This window comes from Lutjanus erythropterus, chromosome 2 (assembly GCF_056507025.1).
Source record: "Lutjanus erythropterus isolate fLutEry1 chromosome 2, fLutEry1.hap2, whole genome shotgun sequence".
NCBI classification, from domain to species: Eukaryota; Metazoa; Chordata; class Actinopteri; order Lutjaniformes; family Lutjanidae; genus Lutjanus; species Lutjanus erythropterus.
Window position 1 is genome coordinate 17,058,401 of NC_139318.1, and position 21,877 is coordinate 17,080,277.

The 21,877-nt window shown below is 38.6% G+C and overlaps 2 protein-coding genes across 2 annotated transcripts; one reads left to right on the forward strand and one right to left on the reverse strand.

The window, feature by feature from the left end:
* Nucleotides 1–334: 334 nt before the first annotated feature.
* On the forward strand, nucleotides 335–6,760 carry myl2a (myosin, light chain 2a, regulatory, cardiac, slow). The gene is made up of 7 exons (XM_084730009.1): nucleotides 335–400; nucleotides 1,600–1,692; nucleotides 2,986–3,061; nucleotides 4,020–4,124; nucleotides 4,244–4,322; nucleotides 4,544–4,592; nucleotides 6,302–6,760. Exons 1-7 carry the CDS (start codon nucleotides 398–400, stop codon nucleotides 6,404–6,406), a joined length of 510 nt encoding a protein of 169 aa, XP_084586135.1. The 5' UTR covers nucleotides 335–397; the 3' UTR covers nucleotides 6,407–6,760.
* Nucleotides 6,761–8,976: 2,216 nt separating this feature from the next.
* LOC146331363 (coiled-coil domain-containing protein 63-like) lies at nucleotides 8,977–19,192 on the reverse strand. The gene is made up of 9 exons (XM_084744390.1): nucleotides 19,024–19,192; nucleotides 17,441–17,563; nucleotides 13,755–13,915; nucleotides 13,490–13,662; nucleotides 12,337–12,548; nucleotides 12,178–12,252; nucleotides 10,016–10,178; nucleotides 9,823–9,918; nucleotides 8,977–9,041 (listed from the first exon to the last, which is right to left on the reverse strand). Exons 1-9 carry the CDS (start codon nucleotides 19,132–19,134, stop codon nucleotides 8,977–8,979), a joined length of 1,179 nt encoding a protein of 392 aa, XP_084600516.1. The 5' UTR covers nucleotides 19,135–19,192.
* Nucleotides 19,193–21,877: the final 2,685 nt, after the last annotated feature.

Genomic DNA, 21,877 nt, shown 5'->3' on the forward strand with positions numbered 1-21,877 from the left:
GTCCAGCAGATTTCATGTTGTGTCTTTTGTCTTGCATTTGATACCATTGTTGTCTATATTTTAGACAGTGGTCTGTGGACAGAGGGCAGTTCTAAAGCGATTAAGTGCTTTAACCTTCAGTCTATTCTTGATATTCTAAACCAGTTATTCCAATCTCTTTCTCCAATGTCAGTCCAGACAACTCGGGGGCGAGAGGATACTACAAAGGGGTGTGTGTGCAAGCATGCAATACTGTATGTGCTGTATGAAGCATCATTTACCTGTCACTTCCTAAAGAGGACATAGTTTATAAATATCATCCAGTGGAGCTGAGGGTTGGGGGCTACAAAAGGCTACGCACAATCTCCCCCATTGTTCACTGGCATCATTGTTGGACTGACCTCCCAGCTGCTCAGCCATGGTAAGTCAGTGTTTGTGCCATTTGTCTGACAGATATGGGATTTTTTTTTCTGTTTGGTTGTTTCAGCTTTGTTTTGGACAGCTGAGTGTAATAATATAATGCCTTCATATAATTTAAAACTGCAGGCATTTTCCAATTGAAATGGCTTTATTGGCATAAGAACCAGCAGTTTACATTGTCAAAGCATGTATGAAATAAAAAAGGAAATTGTGTTTTTTTACAGATAACTTGAAAGAAAAAAGATATGTTTTAAAAAAATAAAAAAAATACAGTGAACTATATAAACACAGCAACATTTCAGCATGTGATATTTCATCAGTTCAACATTTCCTGTGATGAATAATTATCTTAATAAGATGAATCCCATGTAAAACTTAAAACATCTTTGGTAGGTTCAGTAGGTTTGGTAGATTTTGGTAGGGTTCTTCAGCTTGTCCACATAGAGGAACCTTTTAGAAAGGTTCCACTTGGAACCCTTTCTCAGAGCTCTACTTAGAACACAGCATAAAGGTATATAGGTTATACATAGAACCATCTGTGAAAGGTTTTCCATAAAAGCCGTATGAGAGGTTCTACAGAGAACCTTACTTTGGTGTACTGGTACCATCCAGAGTCATCTCTGAGGATTCTATCAAGAACCTTTTGACCTTCTGGGTGCTAACAAGAAACCACCCAGGGGGTTCTACTGAGAACTTTTTATATTATGGACAAACCTTTGACAAGAGTTCAAGGATTTCAACAATCCTTGAGGAAAACGAGTTTTTTAGATGAAAAGGGTTTTTAATGGAACCCCGTCTTACAAAGAAACCATTTCGCAAACCCTTTCTTCAAAAAATGGTTCCTTAGAAGCAAGTGGTTCTGGGTACAACCGCAGCCCTTTGGGAAGAACCTGTTTGGAACCCTTATTTCTAAGACTGTGGGCCAGTGTTTGACTTGGTAAAGCATACTGAAATGATAAATGTCAAGCTGTTACTGTTTGGGTTAAACAATCAACTCTTTTTGTTTGTTTGTTTTTGTTTGTTTGAAGAGTTTGAACTTGTAAGGCTAAAATTTAATGAAACTTATGCACTTGTGTTTTTTGCCCTAAAGCATTTCACCACAATATTCTGTTGTGAAGCCACATAATCTTTTAATTTATGCTGTCTAACATGTAGCTTATAGCATCTGCCTGATCTCTTGTCCTTTCTTTGTGCCAAAAGGCCCCCAAGAAAGCCAAGAAGAGGACGGCAGAGGGAGCCAACTCCAACGTGTTCTCCATGTTCGAGCAGGCTCAGATCCAGGAATTTAAAGAGGTGAAGGCCATTTTTTATTTTTGCTGATTTGCATTTGGTTGGGATCGACAAGAGAACTGTGGAAATGGTGCATGAATATATGCATGTTGGCTCACGCTGTCGAGCATTATGATCCAAGTGTTTCACGTCTTAAAAATACACACAAAGGTCTCTGTTTCTTCTTCCTTCTTCGTCCTCCTTCGTCTTTCCATTGTTCATCGTCGTACTATGTCCACCTGTCTATTTTCCTGCCCCTGGCTTGGCAAGCAGGGAGGCTTGTGGTATGCTGGTATGAGAGTGGCTGGTGCCCAGACATCCAGACCGTGTCATCAGTGATTAGGCTGCAGATGAACTGCGGGCCATGCCCTGGATGCCAGCATAAACCCCGGGAGGGCTTACAGGTTATAAATACTTAACAGTGTTCACCTATAAAGATGGCACACGGAGTATTCAAGTGAAGAAAGGGAATCTAAAACAGTGTGTGGGTTAGTACTTTTTACTCAAGTACTGCACTTTAGTACAAATTTGAGGTACTTGTACTTGAGTATTTCCATTTTATGCAACTTCATACTTATACTCCACTACAATTGTCTGTCCACTTTAGTTACTTTTCAGATACATTTTCATAACTTTCCTGTCCAGTGAAAACCATGTATCTCCAGCTTTTATTTTGAATGTGAATGTTTCGTATGGGGGTTTATTAAGCAAAAGTCAGCACTAGCCTCAGGCCCCAAATTACCAAGAACCCCATAAAATGTCTCATAAACTTATGATTAATGAGGTTTTACTTTTTGCTAATTAATTATGTCTTTCTCAAAATCCATACACTAAAATGCCACAATTCATGAGTGTGTTGAGACCTCCACACTACATATCTGTGAAAATTATTCAGGAAGTACCCAACGCATCTGAACAAATGGCTTGGTGTGGTGTACAGACTGTTGAAAAATGAAGCAGAGCTACATCAGGGGTGCTGAAAAAAAGAGAGGAAGCGGGAGGATAGTCAAAGACAATACCCACCCCATCCACAGCCAGCAGTCATCCTGCTGTCGTCTGGCAAGAGATACAGAAGTACCCGCTGCTGTACGAAACGACAACAGAACTGCGTCCTTCCAGAGAATCTGACCGTGTTTAGAAGCGTATTACTTCTTTTACTTATGTAAAGGATCCAAGTACTTCATCCACCACTGGCGACAGGGATTAGATGTTGTACTTTGCTTAATAAGAAAGAACGTGGCCTCAATCTGCTGGCAATTATCACTTTTCAAGGCAGAGAGACTCATTTATATGTTCTGTCCTGTGCTCTGACCTCAGGCCTTCACTATCATGGACCAGAACAGAGACGGCTTCATTGACAAGAATGACCTGAGGGACACTTTTGCTGCTCTCGGTACGTTGACGTCATCTATATTCAGATGTTGTCTGTTTTTATTGCATTTGGTGTGGTTGCAGACCGCAGTCTTTGAGGAGTATTTGTTAGCTATAGATAAATGAAGCCAGCATTAGCAACACTCAGGGTCCATATTTTGTTGCAGCTGAATCTGCTTAAAGGGATAGTTTTGATTATTTTAAGTGGGGTTGTGTGAGGTGGTACAGTAGATGGTGGTCAATGTGCCTCCAGTTTGGAGAAGCAGCAGAAGTCCTGGAGTAGGAAGTGAAGCAATGTACTGCTGTGGACAGAGCCAGCAGAAAAACGAATTTCAACCACCCAAAAAATTCATTATCGGCATAAGTGTACACTATATTTAAAGTTTAGTTTTCACCCCCTTTTTCATAGGCCAAATGTTGCTCAATCCAAAGCTACCAGACTTCTTTGGCAAAACTAGTCATTTTAAATTGACAAAGATAGGAGTTGCTGGTCTACCGCTGCCATGATCTGTTTGCTTGTGTTATTGTGTGATTCCAGTGAATACAAACTAACATTTGAAAACACAGAAGTCACATAATAACACAAACAAACTGTAGAAGTTCTAACTGAGGTCAAATGTGCCAAATAACTTTGGTTGCTTTGGAAAGAGCAATATTTGACTATTTAACTGGCGATTTCCTGTCAGAAAAGGCTGTCTGACAGCAAGGTAAGGCAGTGACAATATCCTAAATATAACATAGACATAAAGGTAGCTAAAATACGTTTTGTTGCTGACCACGTCTACAACACTACATTGCTTAGCTTCCTGCACGGGTACTCTTGCTGCTTCTCCAAACAAGAGGCGTCCTGACCACCATTTACTCTGCGTAAAACACTGATTATGGATGAATACCTCATACAACCCCACTTCAAAACACCTGAACTATCCCTTTTAATCTGCTTTGGTTCATATGTTCATTTTGAACGTTTGGTACTGTAGGACGTCTCAACGTGAAACAGGAAGAGATTGATGACATGCTCAAAGAGGCCCCTGGCCCGATCAACTTCACTGTCTTCCTCACCATGTTCGGCGAAAAGCTGAAAGGTAAAAACACACAAGCTAAAGACGAACATTTAATCACAAAAAACTAAATCAAAGATACGCGTGTAGAGTATTATTTAAATATGTTTGCAGAACGATACTGACAGTTTTCATCTATCTAGGTGCTGACCCAGAGGAGACCATCCTCAACGCGTTTAAAGTCTTCGACCCTGAGGGGAAAGGTGTGCTGAGGAAGGACTAGTAAGTGACTTAACAGACTCCACTCCTCACACCATGCCAATTTGCAATATGACAATTCATTACAAGGGCTGTTATGAAAGCTTTCACTCAGTTTATGACTGCGTCTGAGTCAGACAGCAATCATTCATCCCAGCAGAGTCATTATGGCCTGCGCATTTCCTCCTGGTGTGAACACAGGCCTCGTCATCTCACACAGTGTTTTTGTCTCTTTTCCTGTTCAGCGTGACACAGATGCTAACAACACAAGCCGACCGATTCTCCGCTGAGGAGGTACATTATGGTCCTTTTAGACTAATTATCATTATTATATCAGATTGCTTTGTGTGTATGTGGCTGAGTGCAAAAAGCAGAGAAGGATTGAGCGTCATGATGACGATCGTCTGCATCCGCATCAGAAACTTTTTATACAAAAAATAACAACCCATCAGTGAATCATCATCACACCTTTTTGTGCACACTGAGCTTTGTGTTGCCTTTGTGAAGAGGATAGAGCTCTCATAAAAGTGTTGGTAATATCAGGTTTTAACCACTTAATTGTGATGCATGTAATTGCTGCAGTTAGCAATGTTTGTAAAAATATGTGTTATATCTCTTCATCATTCCCCACTGGTGTTAGACCCAGGTGTGCCAACTCAGGATCTTTTGTGAGATTTTGGTAAAATGCTTATTGAAGTGTCTCAAACACCTGTCCCCAAAATGTTCTTAATGTTGTACATGCTCAACGCTAGTTTGGGCATGTCTTTGGGTATGTTGGGCACAATTTAGCCGCTATTTCTAATTATTACCTTCCCTGTGAGTTGGTTACGAGATGTGCTTCAGGGCATATTTCTTCCCATTTGTCCTGTGGCATGTCTGTATTTATTTCAGCTCCCCATTGCCTTTTATTGCAGTATATAATTCAAAGTAATGCCTAAAAATATCTGATGAAAATGAGCGTTTTTACCCCTGTTCCCTGTTTCTAACATTATCGGGAACTCTTTGATTGGAGTATGCTTTAAAACTTTATTCCACTCTTTATTTTTTGTTAAAAGGTTCCTTAATTTGCTCTTCCTAAGTCCCACCTGTTTTTGCTCTGTGCTCCAATAAAGGCAGAACCATGGTCAGCTTTATCTTTTGCTGTTTTCCCTACTTAGATACACTATGTGCTTGGCTCATCTGTGTTAAAAACAAAACCACATTTTAAAGATGGTTAACAGCCGGGGGACCTGTAAAAGCCACGTTTACAGTATATAGTCACGTCTTTAGCTAGATAGCTAACAATTGATGTAGATTAGCTAGCTAGTTAGCTAGTGTTTTACTTACATTAGCTATCAGATGCAACTAAGGTTGCCATCTTCAATGAATGAAAATGAGGGACACCTTGCCAACGGCCCTTTCTGGGGAGCACCAGTCATGTAGGGAGTCTGGGGTGAAATAGTGGAGTGTCAGAAACCTTATCACCTTCATTCAGGTGAATTTTTATGATGTGCTTTTTATGCATCAGTTTCAAAATCTTCAGCATGAATGTGAAGGAAATAAGGAAATAAAGAATTCTGATTTAATACTTCTCTAACATGTCTCATTAAACTCTTTTGGTTTTATCATTTCTAAACACGTAACAAGTAGGGTCTGCATGAAAATACAGGACAAATCAGGTATTGAATTGATTCAAGGATAGTGCTAGCTAGCTAGTTAACTAGAGCTTTAGTACAGAGCACAAGACTAGCTAACTAGCTAGCTAGCAATTGATGTAGATTTAATAAATGAGGATGTTTTTTTAACATTAGCTAACTGAATATGTGACTATATCACTTTTACAAGTCCTCCAGTAACGAATTTGAGCCATCTTCAGAATTGTTTTTTTTTTTTAACATAGACAAGGCTAGCACATAGCTTATCTGAGTACAGGAAACAGGAAAGGAGAAAACTGACTGAGGTCTAAAGACGTCTATGTTAGGAAGCATGAATTCCTGTCTTAACAATATCTTTGTATTGGTTAGATGGAGCAGATGTTCACTGCCTTCCCCCCAGATGTGGCAGGGAATCTGGACTACAAGAACCTGGTTCACATCATCACCCACGGAGAGGAAAAGGACCAGGAGTAAACATTTTTGTCAACGTGTTTACCAGTCTGTCTTTTTGCCCACACATGACTTGAAACTGGCCCTTGAAGGAGATATGGACTGTGGTGTATTTATGCATCTTCTTGTTGGCTGAATTGTCTCTACACAAGAAGGTCAAGACAAAGTTTTTGTCTGTCTGGCCCCAAAAATGGACAACATCATCAACATATTGAGCTGTCTCGCTCTCTCTCCACATTATGGTCCCACATTCAGCTGAGAGTAATTAGATTACTTTTCTTCATCATTTTATACACTCAAAAACCATTTGCCTTTAATTTTCATAGAAAATATCCATTTGTTAGGTGCATGTTCGTCTAATAAAAGTTTTCAAAGACAGTGGCCAGCCTTTTTCTGATTTTTTGAATTTTATCAGGATGGTGAAAGGACATGGAAAAAGACAAACAGTATAAGCGGTTTTATTCCTGTAAGTGGTGCTCATATGTTTATAGGATTGTAAAATTACTGCTTGAAAACACCGGCCAGTCTTCTAATTCTGTCTTGGGTAGTGAATATGTGTACTTGACAAGAGCAGTTGGTGGTGCTCTGTATCCCCAAGAGATTAATCTAAAACATGTGTGTGGCATTGTTTGTCTGTGTGCATGTGTGTGTGTGATGTGTGTGCATTAAAATGTTTGGCTACTGAAGTGGAGGCTTTAGCGAGACAAAGCCCCGTTGTTATTTTAGTGCTGCGATGATGTGACAAGGGTAATGCTATACTGTGGACTTTGGGCGACAGGCACACAATAGGATGCCACCAAATGATCCTAAGCACCCTCACCTACCCCTCTTGCCAGACCTTGGCGGGGTGATAAAATCCCTGGTTGTTCCAGCCGGAGGGTCCGGGGTATGGGGGGGGGGGGGGGGGGACTTGTCAACCTCGAGACTAAAATATTGCTTTCTGGAGAGGAGACATTCAGGGAATGGCAGGGGATAAGTGCTCAGATCAACTCGGACATTGAACTCGCTGTTTTAACTGTCTCCAGGCATAGACTGGAGGAGAGGAACAAGGAGACAATGCACATTGTCCCTTTAATCATAGTTGTAGGGGAGAACTGGGTAACATGAAACTTTTTATATTTCATAATTTTACTGCTATATAAATGCACATTTGTGTCAAATAATATATATTCACATATACCACATATATAAGTTGTTGTGTACCCGTGGAAATTAAAACAAGTTATCTATAATGACTTATGACATTACAACAGAACTTTGCCGTAAACTAAAGTGTATTATTTCCCACTGTTAGACCCTTGTTAGACTTCATTAGAAGGTAACTAGGGACACATTACAGTTACACAACAGAACTGTTCTGTAAACTGAAGTGAAATCACATATATGCTACTTCTCCATTTAAAAATAATATGTGAAACACATCTGAAGGACAAACTTTTTGGAGGCAGGGTGACTGCACAGACTTATTGTAATACTGAAGGCAGATAATGTGATTTGATCAAAGAAAGTCCAGTAACACTCTAACTGTGTCAAATAATACACTTTAGTTTATGGTACAGTTCTGTTGGAATGTGTCTGTAATTATCTTCTATTAAAGTCTAATAAGGGTCTAATACTGTCTAATAAATAACATATCTCTAGTTTTTGTCTAATATGTCTAATTTTGTCTAACTAACACTAAAAAAAAGCTGATGACGCAACGTTCCCCAAGATAGAGATACATTTTCAACTTTGGGGGATAAGTTGAGCCATAGTTGAAAGAAATGAGAAGAAGAAGGTTTTGTTAAATTTTGTATTTTGAGAAGAAAGTTGAAATGTTGAGAACATTCAGAAGTTGAGAAAACGTATCAGTGCCAGACATAAGAAAAACTAAATCAGAGGAGGAAGTTTATGGAAGTGTTTGCAATTTGAAAGTAAATAATAATAATAATAATAATAATGATGATGAGAAGAAGAAGAAGAAGAAGAAGAAGAAGAAAAAGAAGAAAGTTTATTTATATAGCACCTTTCAAAACAAAGTTTCAAAGTGCTTTGCAACAAAAACATAACACTTTTAAAAGACAAAAACTGAATACATTATAAACACAAGGAGAGGAAAACTACAGAATCAATAAAAAGTAAATATATTTTTGACTTTACCCCCTCTGTTTTTTTTATTCTACACATTTAAACTTTAATCTCAGAATGTAAAATAATATTTTTCTCCCCTTATGCCTGGCCCTAAAGGTCTCCCATAGTTTGTAGACACATTTGTCATGACTACTTAATAAGCTGCTTATATGCTATAAATGTTGTGTGTTTTCAACTTGTCATTGTGTTCCTCTACCTCCACATGGCTAAAAAAGAAACCCAAACTATTGCAGTATTACACAGACTGTCTCAGTATAACTTATGATATTAAAATCTAGCTTTTATCTTTAATATAAAAAACTGTATTTCTGATTAAAGTTAAATAATGACTTGGACTGTGTGCGACATAGAGTAAAGAACTGGGGAATGATGCTGTAATGTATTTATTGCCATCAGAAGTGAGTAAAGGGCTGTTTTGCCGCAGTGAAACAAGGAAGGATGTGATGGCACCGTTTTCTGTCTGATCAGGCCGACTTTAGAGAGCGTGTAGGAGTCCTGTTCTGCTCTGTTTCCACAACTGCCTCACACTCTGGAACAAATAAATACACACACAGTACACACAGTTCATGGCTAATATGAACATAGTTATATACAATATTATTAGCTTTGCTAAAGAACAGTAACACACTTAGTTTTCTTGAAGTCAGGCCTTTTCTACTCTGTAAAAACGTAAACCTTGACTCAAGACTCAAAATTTCAAGGTTTTTAATCTTTTGTTGAGACAATTTACTTTTTTTCTTTCGATAAACTTGAATCTTTGAGTTTTAGAAACCCCCAGAATGTGTATTTCAAAAATTATTGAGCAAATTCTGTAAAGTGGAAGTGAATAATGGTTAATATTAGAACTTAAAGATACAAGTTTACATAAAATATAAGAATGTAAACTATCTTTATTAATTTTATTTTTAATAACTAAAGATAATAGGTCAGCAAAACTGTTTTTAGTTTATTTCAAAACTCAAAAATCTATTGCAGTAAGTTGCCTTGAATTTTTTGTGACTAATTTTGAACAGTTCTGAGCATTTCCACCAAAAATGAATTATTTCGGAACCCAAAATGTTGCCAGGTGGAAAAAATGGAGGACAAAAATCCTTGTCCATTTTCTACAGGTTGTTGTGCACTGTGCAACGCCCTCTGTTGATGACATCCTTGATTACAATGGTTCCACTAAAAACTGATGGAAATGCAGGCTGGTTCACTTGGTATCACCAAGGTTCCAGGAACCTTGAACCGAAGTGGAATCAGAGCTAATATGGTGGAAAAAGGGTCTACAAGCTTCACTGCAGGGTTAAAGGTTGAATGTTTCGTACCTGGTAGCAAGTTAAAGTTGGCCAGCAGCAGGTTGTCCTTGTCCTCCACATCGTTGACCTGGTTCAGCAGGTCATTAAAGCTCTCCTCGAGGATATCTGAAGCGGACAGAAGGTGATAACGAGGGTGTTAAAATGTGAGAAACATTTATTCAGTGTCAGGTTTAGGAGGTTAAGAGTTCTCTATTCTACTTACTCATGAGGTATGTGATGTTGTCAGAAGTGATGATGGCATCTTCGTGCATTATCTCCTTGAAAAGTTCACTGATGGCCACGATCAGCTGGTCCAGTGTCCTCTGAACCTCGGTGCAAAGCTTTTGCAGGGAGTCAGCCAGACAGCTGTACTTCTCCAACTCGGACTACAGCACAGAAAGACACCAGAAAAGAAAGATGATCAAGTTTTATCTGGTTTGAAGAACTAGAGTCATGTGATCTTTGTACAACGTATAAACAGTGGCTTTGAGGGGAGATGTCATCCTCTTTGTTAGCAAAATGACCAAAATGCATGCCCCTTGTTAACCTGCCACCCCCCTACTCCATCCCCTTGTAACACAGAGAGTACAGGAGCAGAGGGGTTGTTTAGTTGAATATGTTAGTCTAACCTGGCTGCTTCATTGATCCTTTATCTTAGTAAAATTTGTCCAGGTTAGCATCCATGGCCTCAACCATGACTTTTATCTTGAGTTGAAGGGTGGGTTATTTAGATGAATCCATGGCTTCAGAAAATTCTCTTCGAAATGTCAATAGTCAGATCGGGCTACCAAGTACCATTTGGGGTTGCCTAGCAACGGTGAATAGCTCGCACTTGTTGACATATATAAACATGTTCATATACATACATATGTGTAGCAGCTGTTTAGGTTAGTGGTTAATGCTACTGACTGTGAGACGGACGACCGGGGTTCGAATCCCAGTCGGGGCATTACCATCTAGACAGTGAGGGCCCTTGGGCAAGGCCCTTAATGCTACAAGCCTGCATCGCCAGGAGGAGGAGCAACGCGGAGGACGTGGGATGCTGCTGTACGAGACAACGTGGATTTACTGGAATGCTGCTGGAACGTGGATCTATTGGAATATACTAAAATGCCATAATAATGCATTGAATGTAAGGCAGATTTGCCTTACAAGTAAGTAACCCTAAGGGTTACAGAGAGAGAGAAAGTGCCTGAAAATGCGCAACAGGACACTAAATGAAAAACTCAATGGGAGGCCAACCGAGTAACCCTAATGAGTGGGGTTACATGTAGATGTATAGATGTGTGGATGTATGGATGTGTATGAATGTGTTTGTTTTTGCAGAAGAGGAGTGACTGTGTAAAACCAACCACTCTGGAGGCCAACTGAGTAACCATATATATCCCATATTATGCCCCTTTCTGATAAGTTTTTATAAGTCTCAGAGGTCTTCAAAACATGCTTTTGAAGTTTCTTTCATAAAACACCACTGGGATCATGCAAATCAGCGTGTCTTTATACCCCTCTATTTCAGCCTCTCTCAAAACGAGCTGTTTCTCTGTGCCTGTAGCTTTAAATGCAAATGAGCTGTGACTAGTCGCGCCCCTCTCTGGAGGTGGGCGTGGCTTGAATCAGCCGGTCCTGGCTGCTGTCAGACGCAGTAGATTTTAAACATCTACTTTTGTAGATGAATTAATGTGATCCAGACGGAGGCTCCTGCAGAAGTTCAAACACTGCGGATGTTGCCGGACGTGTCTGAATGGTAAGTCTACAACTTTGTGTGTCTTGATACTTTACAGTTAGTCGATGTGTGTGTTGGTACAGCGTTAAAATGTGACTAGCTCGGTAGCTAATGCTAACTGTAACTCACTCCGCTTGTTATTATTATACTCTGTGCAATAATAATTCAGTAGTGCAATGCAAGGACTACACTGGCATCACAACTACATAATTTATTTATATGAGCATTTAAATCAACCAATGTTCTTATTATAATACATGTATCCTATAACACTTGTCCCTATCTTCAGCATACTGTTTTACACTAGTATGTGTACCACTGCTGTATATAAATTCTCTTCACTTTTGGGCCCATAAAACCCCAAATAAATATATTTTTTTTTACCAAGCAAGCTGTTCCATATGTTCCACAAGAATTGAGGTCATTGAGATACAAGGTTTGGGCCTGAAAATGTGTTGCTAGGAAAGAGCTTGATTGATTCTTGTAAGGTGTCTGACATTATACAGTAATTACATGTAATTATGATCCCAGTTAGCTACAGACATTAGCAAATACTGCATCAGAAAACAAACGAGGGAAGCAGTTATAATAATTACAGCATGTTTGAAATGATGAAATGGTCTGTACTGTATAATGTGCACAGGTCAGACAGCGAGACTCACCTCTAGATCTTTAAGCTGGTTCTTACTCAGCTCATCCTGTCCTTTGTTCTCTTCCTGCAGGAACAGGATTTCACTCTGAAGGAGAAACACATGCGTCTAAACAACACTTACTCTTAGTAAAACAATGTCAGCAAGCATGATAACAGGCTATGAACATGCCTTCATCTTGTTTTTTGAATTCTTCAACATGTTCCATCTTTTGTGCTGCTCGTTGATGTAGTTCATATAAGCGAAATTCTCCTGTTCAGCCTGAATAAACAGGCGGCCAGCCTGACACAGGTCTGTTTCTCCAGTGACCTCCAGCAGTGCAGTGTGTGCCTGCTTGTACATCTCTAGCTCCTTAACTCTCTTCTGATGTTGTTGCTCTTTCTCTGTAACAATGAAATCAGGTTCACAAAGTATTAACAAGTCAGATTATGTGTGAAAAAACATGAAATTATATCTGGTTGTGGACTTGGTGGACCAAGTCTCTGATTCAGAGGCTACTCTCTAATGTGCAGTGACTATCTCTGTAAAGACTGATACATCAAATAATTGCCAGAAAATTATTAATTTATTGGACCTTTTGACAAAACAGAAAAAATCCACATCACTTAGATCTAGATACAGAGATACGTTTAGATTTAGATACCAAATATTCTTTGGTAAATACTCAATTCTGATTGGTCAGTTCAGCATTCTAATGTCTGTTATTTCAGTATATCAGACTGTTGTTATGTTACATTGCTATGGATACAGTTCTGATCATAGACTTTGGAGGAGCAATAAAATCCTTTTTGACTAAAAATCATTTTAAAAGTCATATTATGTCTGAAATTATTGCTCTTTTTGGTAGTAACCATGTAATAAGCGGGATAATGTGGAGTGAGCAGGTCATTATTGAGCAATAAACCTCTTCAGGATGATTTAAGACCACCATTTTGCATCCTGCAGGGTCCTGCATCATCCTGTCAAGTTTAATTTTACAGTAATGACCTGCTCACTCTTCATTATCCCTTATATGGGTTGTTTCAATACAATAAATCTTCATATTGAAAGATGTGTAACAGTGGAACAGTATTTCCCTGCCCAAAAACTGCAAGTTTCTATGTGAAGGCAGCCACGTTGGATTTTGCACCCATAGGCCCGCTACTGCCTGCTGTGCACTGAAAATCCCCTCAGAGGGTAGACGACGTGTGTCAGATTGCATATAACAGGTTTTCCATTGAAGCATTGATCATATTGATGTTGTAGAGGTCACAGAAACTTGTGTATCAAGTGTGATAGAAATGGAGTTACAGGGTTCTACGTGATTTCTTGTGGAATATTTTACTTCTCATCTTGGAGTCTTCAACATCTCTCAAAGGAGTAATTTTCTGGAGTTTCCTCATCATGAAAGCGTACAGTTTGGCATTATGATCTATGACTGACTGAGTCTCCTGCTGCATATGAGTCTCTTTTTCAGTGTGCTCCCTTGCCACCAGCACTTGGGTTTCAGCCTCTGGCCTGTACCATAACAAACAACAAAAACACACATCAAACATCATGACTCAGCCCTTCCGATACACCAATTCACATTCAGGAACATGTGAATCTACCTCTGGTTGGAAAAGAGGGTGAACCTCTCCTCCAGTTTAGCCATCTGTCTGTTCATTTTCTCTTCAATATTGCACATAATGCCTTTCCACTCCAGTAGGTGAGCAATATCTTTACAGTAATTCCTGTTGCAGCACATCAACTTGTCAAACTCAACAGTGGCCTATAGACGACAACAGAATAATTAGTTGAGATTAAAATCTGAGGGATATTAGAGGAAATAATACATAAAAACCAATGGGAATCAGAGCTGAATATAATAGTTTCAGATGAAGAATGGTATAAAATGTGTATGACACAGTATATAACTAGCCTAACTCACAAATATGGAGAGAGTTCAGCTGGAACAACCTAACTCTGTAACCTTTTCAGCTCTGTGGCAACCAACCTGTGGAGGCCAATCATACCTGTGTTTCCTGGAGCTTTACTAAACTAATTTATTTAGACATAAAGCCTTTCTGGAATTCTGTAAATGCAACTATTAAACATGCTGTTCCAATCAACTATGATGTACCTAGGGGACCTCAACGGGGCCTTACAACAAAAAGATAGATATCTGACAAAAAACTCTGTTTATAGCCAGCAAAAAAACAAACAAACAAACAAACAAAAAATCACTTAAATAAGATACTGGTATAAAGCTGAACCTCCAAGGAAAGATCAGTGGTGTATGTTAATATGTGTTCTACAGTGTCTTCTGTACGCAAAATATTTCAGTCTGCCCTGAAAAAAAAAAAAAAAAAAAAAAAGAAGTTATTTCAGTGTGCATGGAAGCAAAAAGAAAAAAAAGGGTCACAGTCTCTGGGCTTAGTCCCAGAGCTCGATGACTCCTAGATCTGCCCCTGCTTGGTCAACCTCTTTTCCTGTTTTAATACGATTAAAAGATGTTGCTGGGACCTGAAAAAAAATATTACAGCTTAAAGGTCCCATATTATGCCCCTCAAAACATGCTTTTGAAGTTTCTTTCATAAAACACCACTCGGATCATGCAGATCAGCGTGTCTTTATACCCCTCTATTTCAGCCTCTCTCAAAACGAGCTGTTTCTGTGCCTGTAGCTTTAAATGCAAATGAGCTGAGACTAGTCTTGCCCCTCTCTGGAGGTGGGCGTGGCTTGAATCAGCGGGTCCTACTAAATAATAATAAAAATTAATCCACTGGGTCTTCTGTGGGTCAGATGGTGGGAGTAAATGCAGACGTTTGTGCTCGTTCCTGCAGCCAACAACAGAGCACTTGTGCTTTCCTTGTGCCTTCGACATCTCTGTTTGCCTGTGCAGCCTTACCAGAGAAAAAACATGGCGACCGGGAGGCGGACTCCTCGGTTTTCAGTGGGCCATAATAGAAATTGGCTGCATGTCTGGCTCCAGCTCAATCGCCAGCTGAGACTACACAAAAAATAGATTGGTGGTTGATGCTACTGACTGTGATACGGACGACCCGGGTACGAATCCCAGTCAGGGCAATACCATCTATACAGTATCGGCTCTTAGGCAAGGCCCTTAGTGATATCAGCCAACACTAGAAGTGGGACTCCCTGATTGGCAGTAAGGCAGAGCACGTGGAATCTCGCTGTACGTAATAACCTGGATGTGTTGGAATGCGTAGAAGGCCGTTTGGTCGGATCTGCCGCTTACCTGCGGCTGCGCCCAAAGTTGAAATTATTTGAACTTTCAAATTATTCAAATGTTAATTACTGACTATAACACCACAGTAAAATCATACCACCATCTCGGCAAGAAGAGTATTGCTTGGCGAAATGTCAACAGTCAGATCGGGCTACCAAGTACCATTTGGGGTTGCCTAGCAACGGTGAATAGCTCGCACTTGTTGACATATATAAACATGTTCATATACATACATATGTGTAGCAGCTGTTTAGGTTAGTGGTTAATGCTACTGACTGTGAGACGGACAACCGGGGTTCGAATCCCAGTCGGGGCATTACCATCTAGACAGTGAGGGCCCTTGGGCAAGGCCCTTAATGCTACAAGCCTGCACCGCCAGGAGGAGGAGCAACGCGGAGGACGTGGGATGCTGCTGTACGAGACAACGTGGATTTACTGGAATGCTGCTGGAACGTGGATCTATTGGAATATACCAAAATGCCATAATAATGCATTGAATGTAAGGCAGATCTGCCTTACAAGTAAGTAACCCTAAGGGTTACAGAGAAAGTGCCTGAAAATGCGCAACAGGACACTAAATGAAAAACTCAATGGGAGGCCAACCGAGTAACCCTAATGAGAGGGGTTACATGTAGATGTATAGATGTGTGGATGTATGGATGTGTATGAATGTGTTTGTTTTTGCAGAAGAGGAGTGACTGTGTAAAACCAACCACTCTGGAGGCCAACTGAGTAACCATATATATCCCATATTATGCCCCTTTCTGATAAGTTTTTATAAGCCTCAGAGGTCCTCAAAACATGCTTTTGAAGTTTCTTTCATAAAACACCACTGGGATCATGCAAATCAGCGTGTCTTTATACCCCTCTATTTCAGCCTCTCTCAAAACGAGCTGTTTCTCTGTGCCTGTAGCTTTAAATGCAAATGAGCTGAGACTAGTCGCGCCCTTCTCTGGGCGTGGCTTGAATCAGCCGGTCCTGGCTGCTGTCAGACGCAGTAGATTTTAAACATCTACTTTTGTAGATGAATTAATGTGATCCAGACGGAGGCTCCTGCAGAAGTTCAAACACCGCGGATGTTGCCGGACGTGTCTGAATGGTAAGTCTACAACTTTGTGTGTCTTGATACTTTACAGTTAGTCGATGTGTGTGTTGGTACAGCGTTAAAATGTAACTAGCTCGGTAGCTAATGCTAACTGTAACTCGCTCCGCTTGTTATTATTATACTCTGTGCAATAATAGTTCAGTAGTGCAATGCAAGGACTACACTGGCATCACAACTACGTAATTTATTTATATGAGCATTTAAATCAACCAATGTTCTTATTATAATACATGTATCCTATAACACTTGTCCCTATCTTCAGCATACTGTTTTACACTAGTATGTGTACCACTGCTGTATATATTGTTGTCCATCACTTACATACAAATGCATATGTTTAGATATTCTTACACGTCTTTTTTTTTCTACTGTTGTATATAGTTTAATTCACAATTTCTTAAAAGCTTTATCTCTACAGAATATTTTTATCTTAATTTCTATATTCTATATGCTTATATTTGTAGACATATATGTGTGTATAAATATATATATATATACATAGATATATATATATGGGACCTTTAAGCTAGCTAATGTTTGGAAAAACGCTAGCTAACTAGCTAGATACCATTTTATGTTGATTAGGTGGCTAGGTAGCAAGCATTTTGCTAACATTAGCTATCAGATAACTAGCTGCGTAATGATTGATTTAGATGATCTAACTAGTTAGCTCTAGTTACCTAGAGTTTTGCTTCAGAGCAAAACACTAGCTCCTTAGCTAACTATTGGTGTAGTTTGCAGGTCCCCCAGCAACATATTTTCTTTTCAAGACCGACAAGCCTAGCACATAGCATATCTGAGTACAGGAAATAAGACAGGAGAAAGTTGACAGAGGTTCAAAAGAGGCAGGACTTAGGAAGGGTCGATGGGGATGGTAGTTGAATGAAGGCAACATTGCAGGATGGTGTGTGGTAAGCAAAGTCAAGATCAGGATTGTGTAGTTTTATTAGAATCACCACCTGATCCACTTTGTTTTCTAAGGTGTAGATCTGTTTCCTGAGGTACTTGTGTTTCCCTTCTTGTTTGAGGATGCCACCCGGGACTGTTAACTTCTCTCGAATCCTGCTCTCTGCTGCAGTTATCTGGAGCCAAACAGGAAAGAAGACTCGAGGCATACAATGCATCCTGTGACACATTTTCTTTCTTACAGCCTGCAGCATATTGGATTTGAATGCATTTGAAATTAATGACATTGATGACGAATTGTAAGTGCCGTGTCTCAGGTTTAAGGGTGTTTGAAGGTGTTTGAATACATATTTCTTGAACAGTGGTGAAGCTGTAGCCCTTTTAATACATATTCCCCAGCTTTTTTTTTATTAGCACACCAAACGTGTGTAGCTTTGCTCAAATTAAAACAGAAAGTCAACTCTTTAGGTATATTCTGTTGTTGGTTTTGCCCTCTGCCAGCTTGAAAGGGGATACAGTGATTTCATCATTGGGATCTTTTAGATTTCTCAATTGTTGTCAGACCAAATGGATCAAATTTTTATAGTAAATGGAATCATTTTTCCAGGGGTTATGAAGCTCAAAAAACGTAATCTACCATTAGAGCTGCTTTTTTCACAACATAAGCTGGGAAAAAAGTCTTTTTGGACCACTGTGCATCATGTTGTAATTATACAGTGTGGCCACTGTGTCATATTGGAATTAGGCTGTTGTCCATTTTTTTCCTATAATTTAAAACCTGGGGATAAAAAATGTCTTATTTAAGAATTAAATATTAAATAAGTAATTTTAAATATTTCAAATACACAAATACATGCTCTTAAAGTATTTTGTTACAAATAACATCTTATTTTTTTCTGCCTGGCAAGATACAAAGTACTCAAAAGTAATTCAATATGTATTTTAAATACATCTAATTGAAATATTGACCATTTTTGACTATATGTGTAATTTGTTTGTAATCTTTTGAATGGAGCTGCCTAAGGAAGCTAAATGAAATTCAATTAATTTTTCAATTTTATGACAATAAAGCTGCATGCTATCATATTGCAATGTATCATATCGTATCCTATCATATTGTATTGTATCATTCCCACTTCAGCGTGCTGTTAACTGACTGAATGGTGGCATTGAATGATTTGGCTGAAAGCTAAAACCAGCTGTTATACATATTTTACCATACTGTATCTGATTAAATGGCTATCACAATAGGTTGTAACTCTTTATAAATTATAGTGCTGTACACAACATACTGCTGCTTCAACTGCACTTGCTATCACTAGTTTCACTACTACTGAACATACTACTGCTATTACTATTAGCATTACTTTTCCTATTATTATTACTATTACTATTACTGTGACCTCTACTACTTAAACAGCATAATATATGCACATCATAACCTATCATATCACATCTCAACCAAAACAGAATAAAAGATAACATCAACTGCAACAGGAATAACAATAAATTGAGTTAAAACAACTGATTAAAAGTGAAACACACACCAAAAACCTCTTTGATGTTGAGCAAGAAGAGCCTTCAGTAACACAAGTTTCAGAGAGTATAGGGACTCATGTGTCTGTCTATATTTTACCTCTCTGTCCAGAGACACCAGATAGTCCTCCTGCTGATGGATGAGCTTCTCATATTGGTCATTTTCCATCTGCAGGCTGTTGTATTCATACTTTACCTGTTCTGTTGCCATTTTGATCTAAAGACACAACAAGATTAAGTGCAATGTCCACATGTAAGTTTGGAGAAAAAAAAAATCATAGAAAGTTTGGACATTAACATTTCTGAAGATAATGACCTACCTGCCAAATGTGGAGTGAAAACTGTATTAAATCTAGTTGGACAAATTTTAATGGGATAAATATCTTTTATATATAGATATATATATATATAATATATCAATTAACTGAGCTTAATTTTCATGCAGTCCAGTAATCAAACTGTTGGCTGAAGCATTTCTCAGTTTCAAACATAAACATTCTAAAAGAGTTTGTTTATTTATTGATGAAGTGCTGTTGCCTGAGTCCTTCACATCCACCCACTCCAACTTAACAGTTCAGTCTGATATCAGGCTAGAAGTACTGGGATAATATGAGTAATAATAGCAATATGTTTTTAACGGCTTTAGATATTATTTCTTAAAATCAATAAAATAATGCTTGAACTGAAAGTAAAAACTGAGCCAAACATTTCTGAAACAAATGGGTATTGAAACAAAAGTGGACATTCGTTTAGGCCAGGTTAGATTACATTAAAAGCTGAGCTTTTATCAAAAACAGCATCAGTGATACTGATACTAGTATCTCACTAAATCTGAAAGTCTGTATATGTTTGTCCATGAACATCCCCTAGTGGCTACTGAGGAAAATTAAAGATGAAATAAATGGGAATCTAAAATGATCAACCACAGCTGCAATGCTCAAGGTATAAACAACATGCCCTTATGAATAATAATAATAATAATAATAATAATAATAATAATAATAATAATAATAATAATAATAATAACAATAATAACAATAATAATAATTCTGTAGGACTAAAAACAACTCAAGTAATTCCTCTGTAGAAGACAAAAGTTATAGCTTCCCCAGATGTCTTGTTGAAATGACATATAAACCAATGTAAAGCCACTACAAAGACACTATAATGATAGTGCTGAGCACCACACATTAGAAATCCCTGTTGGATTATTACAGATATATTACACCAGTCATTGATCAGTAGAAGGTGCTGAGGTCGCAATTAACACTCTCTCACAGAGGTTTATATTGAGATTTAATACTGTTCTGAAGTGGCATTTAGTCTATATCCACCATTGAGAAATAATAGATGAATTTTCTGCGAGAATGGTCGATTTATGCTGAGTGTGTGTTCAGTGAGGGAGGCAAAAGTCCATTGTCTCCTTTCTATTTCAGTTTAGGCCCACAGTTGTTCATCTCTGCCACACATTTTCCACCTTCATAGGATTTTCAAGTGGGCACTAAAGTTGTCAAAAGTGTTGATACTTCAATACTTTTCAATATCACATGTTTAAAAACAATACAATACTAAATTTCAATAGTATTGAAAGTACCAAAGCTATAAAAAAGAAAAGATCTAAGTGCTCATTAAAGACCTCAGTTTGGTTCAGTCTTTATTGTCCTGAAAACTGTTCAGTCACTTCTTTATGTACCAGCACCATGTGCAAGTTATTCATTTTTAAAAAGGAAAAAAAAAGTTCCTATATTGTGTGTCTGGGGCTTTTTTTTCTTTTTGCCATGGCATTGAAAGATGTACCAAGTATGGTTTTGTATACTTGTATTCTATCAAAGTTTTAAAATGATGGCTTGCAGTAGAAGCAGTGCTCTTGAACACTCCCATTACTCCCTCAGGTCTACCCACCACTTAGCTCTGCCCTCCTTCTGCCAGCCTGGTTGTATCATTGCTCACTCGTCTTGAGCCAGAGTCAGCTGGACGTCGCCTCTGCCAGCCTGGTGATGTCTGTGACCAGCCTTCTCCAAAATGACTGCCCTGGGAAACCCCTGCAACCAACTTCAGCTCTCTATCCCCACTGCAGGTTTTCATGGATGAGGAATTTATATTTTGTAAGCCTATGTTATCAAATACCAAGGCTTTGGTTTGGTGACTCTAGTTACCAAGCAGACTTCCATAGAAAAGTTTGGTCTTATCTTATCCAGCAGATTGATTCCATACCCAATATGATCCACTAAAGTTAGGTACAATATGAGATAAATGAATCTCCATTTTTGTTGTCTTTGCTACCATCTGTAAAGAAGCTGCCAGGAACAATAGAGCAACATTTAGCTCTTTGTTAAGAGGAAATGGAGGTAATGAGGGGTTTTATTTTGTGTGATGTGTTACAACAACATTTTTTAAATAAATAAATAAAATGAACAATCTATAAATAAATAATGCAATAATAATACCATTACACTATTCTATGCATCTTGCAGAGACTACAAAAAACTTTATTCAAAACTGTGCAAGTTTCACTGGCTGCATCTTGCAGTTGTGGTGGCACTGTAATGAGGTGCTTCACCATCTGTAGCCTGGTGGCAACTACAGTCTACTGAGTGACTTCTTCTACTTCATACTTGACTACATTTAAATGTCAAGAAAAGACCGCTGATCAAGCAGGAGATACGTTCCCCACTCATTACTTAAAGCCTGCATGTTTCATTTGTTTTTCTCAAGCTTTAGTAATCAACAATCATTCATTTCTGGTTTAAAAACTGATTTAATAAGATTTATTAGATTAGTTTTGATGCTAACCCTATTCCCAACAATTGCCACCATGAGCATGCACTTGGTAACAGTCGTAAGGAAAATTCTCTTCAAACAGGCAGAAACCCCAAGCAGAACCAGTTTTACATAAAGATGTAAAGTAGTAATAGTAGTAATAATGATATCAAAAATTGAGTCCAGCCACACAA

Excerpts from the sequence above, each read along its gene's own strand:
- myl2a (XM_084730009.1), top strand. Across the intron at positions 1,693-2,985 it reads AGATCCAGGAATTTAAAGAG|GCCTTCACTATCATGGACCA; the intron begins GTGAAGGCCATT and ends CTCTGACCTCAG. Across the intron at positions 3,062-4,019 it reads GGACACTTTTGCTGCTCTCG|GACGTCTCAACGTGAAACAG; the intron begins GTACGTTGACGT and ends TTGGTACTGTAG.
- LOC146331363 (XM_084744390.1), bottom strand. The coding sequence starts at position 19,134 with ATGGCAACAGAACAGGTAAAGTATGAATACAACAGCCTGCAGATGGAA. Across the intron at positions 12,253-12,336 it reads ATTCAAAAAACAAGATGAAG|AGTGAAATCCTGTTCCTGCA; the intron begins GCATGTTCATAG and ends TTTCTCCTTCAG. Across the intron at positions 10,179-12,177 it reads ACCAGCTTAAAGATCTAGAG|TCCGAGTTGGAGAAGTACAG; the intron begins GTGAGTCTCGCT and ends TCTGTGCTGTAG.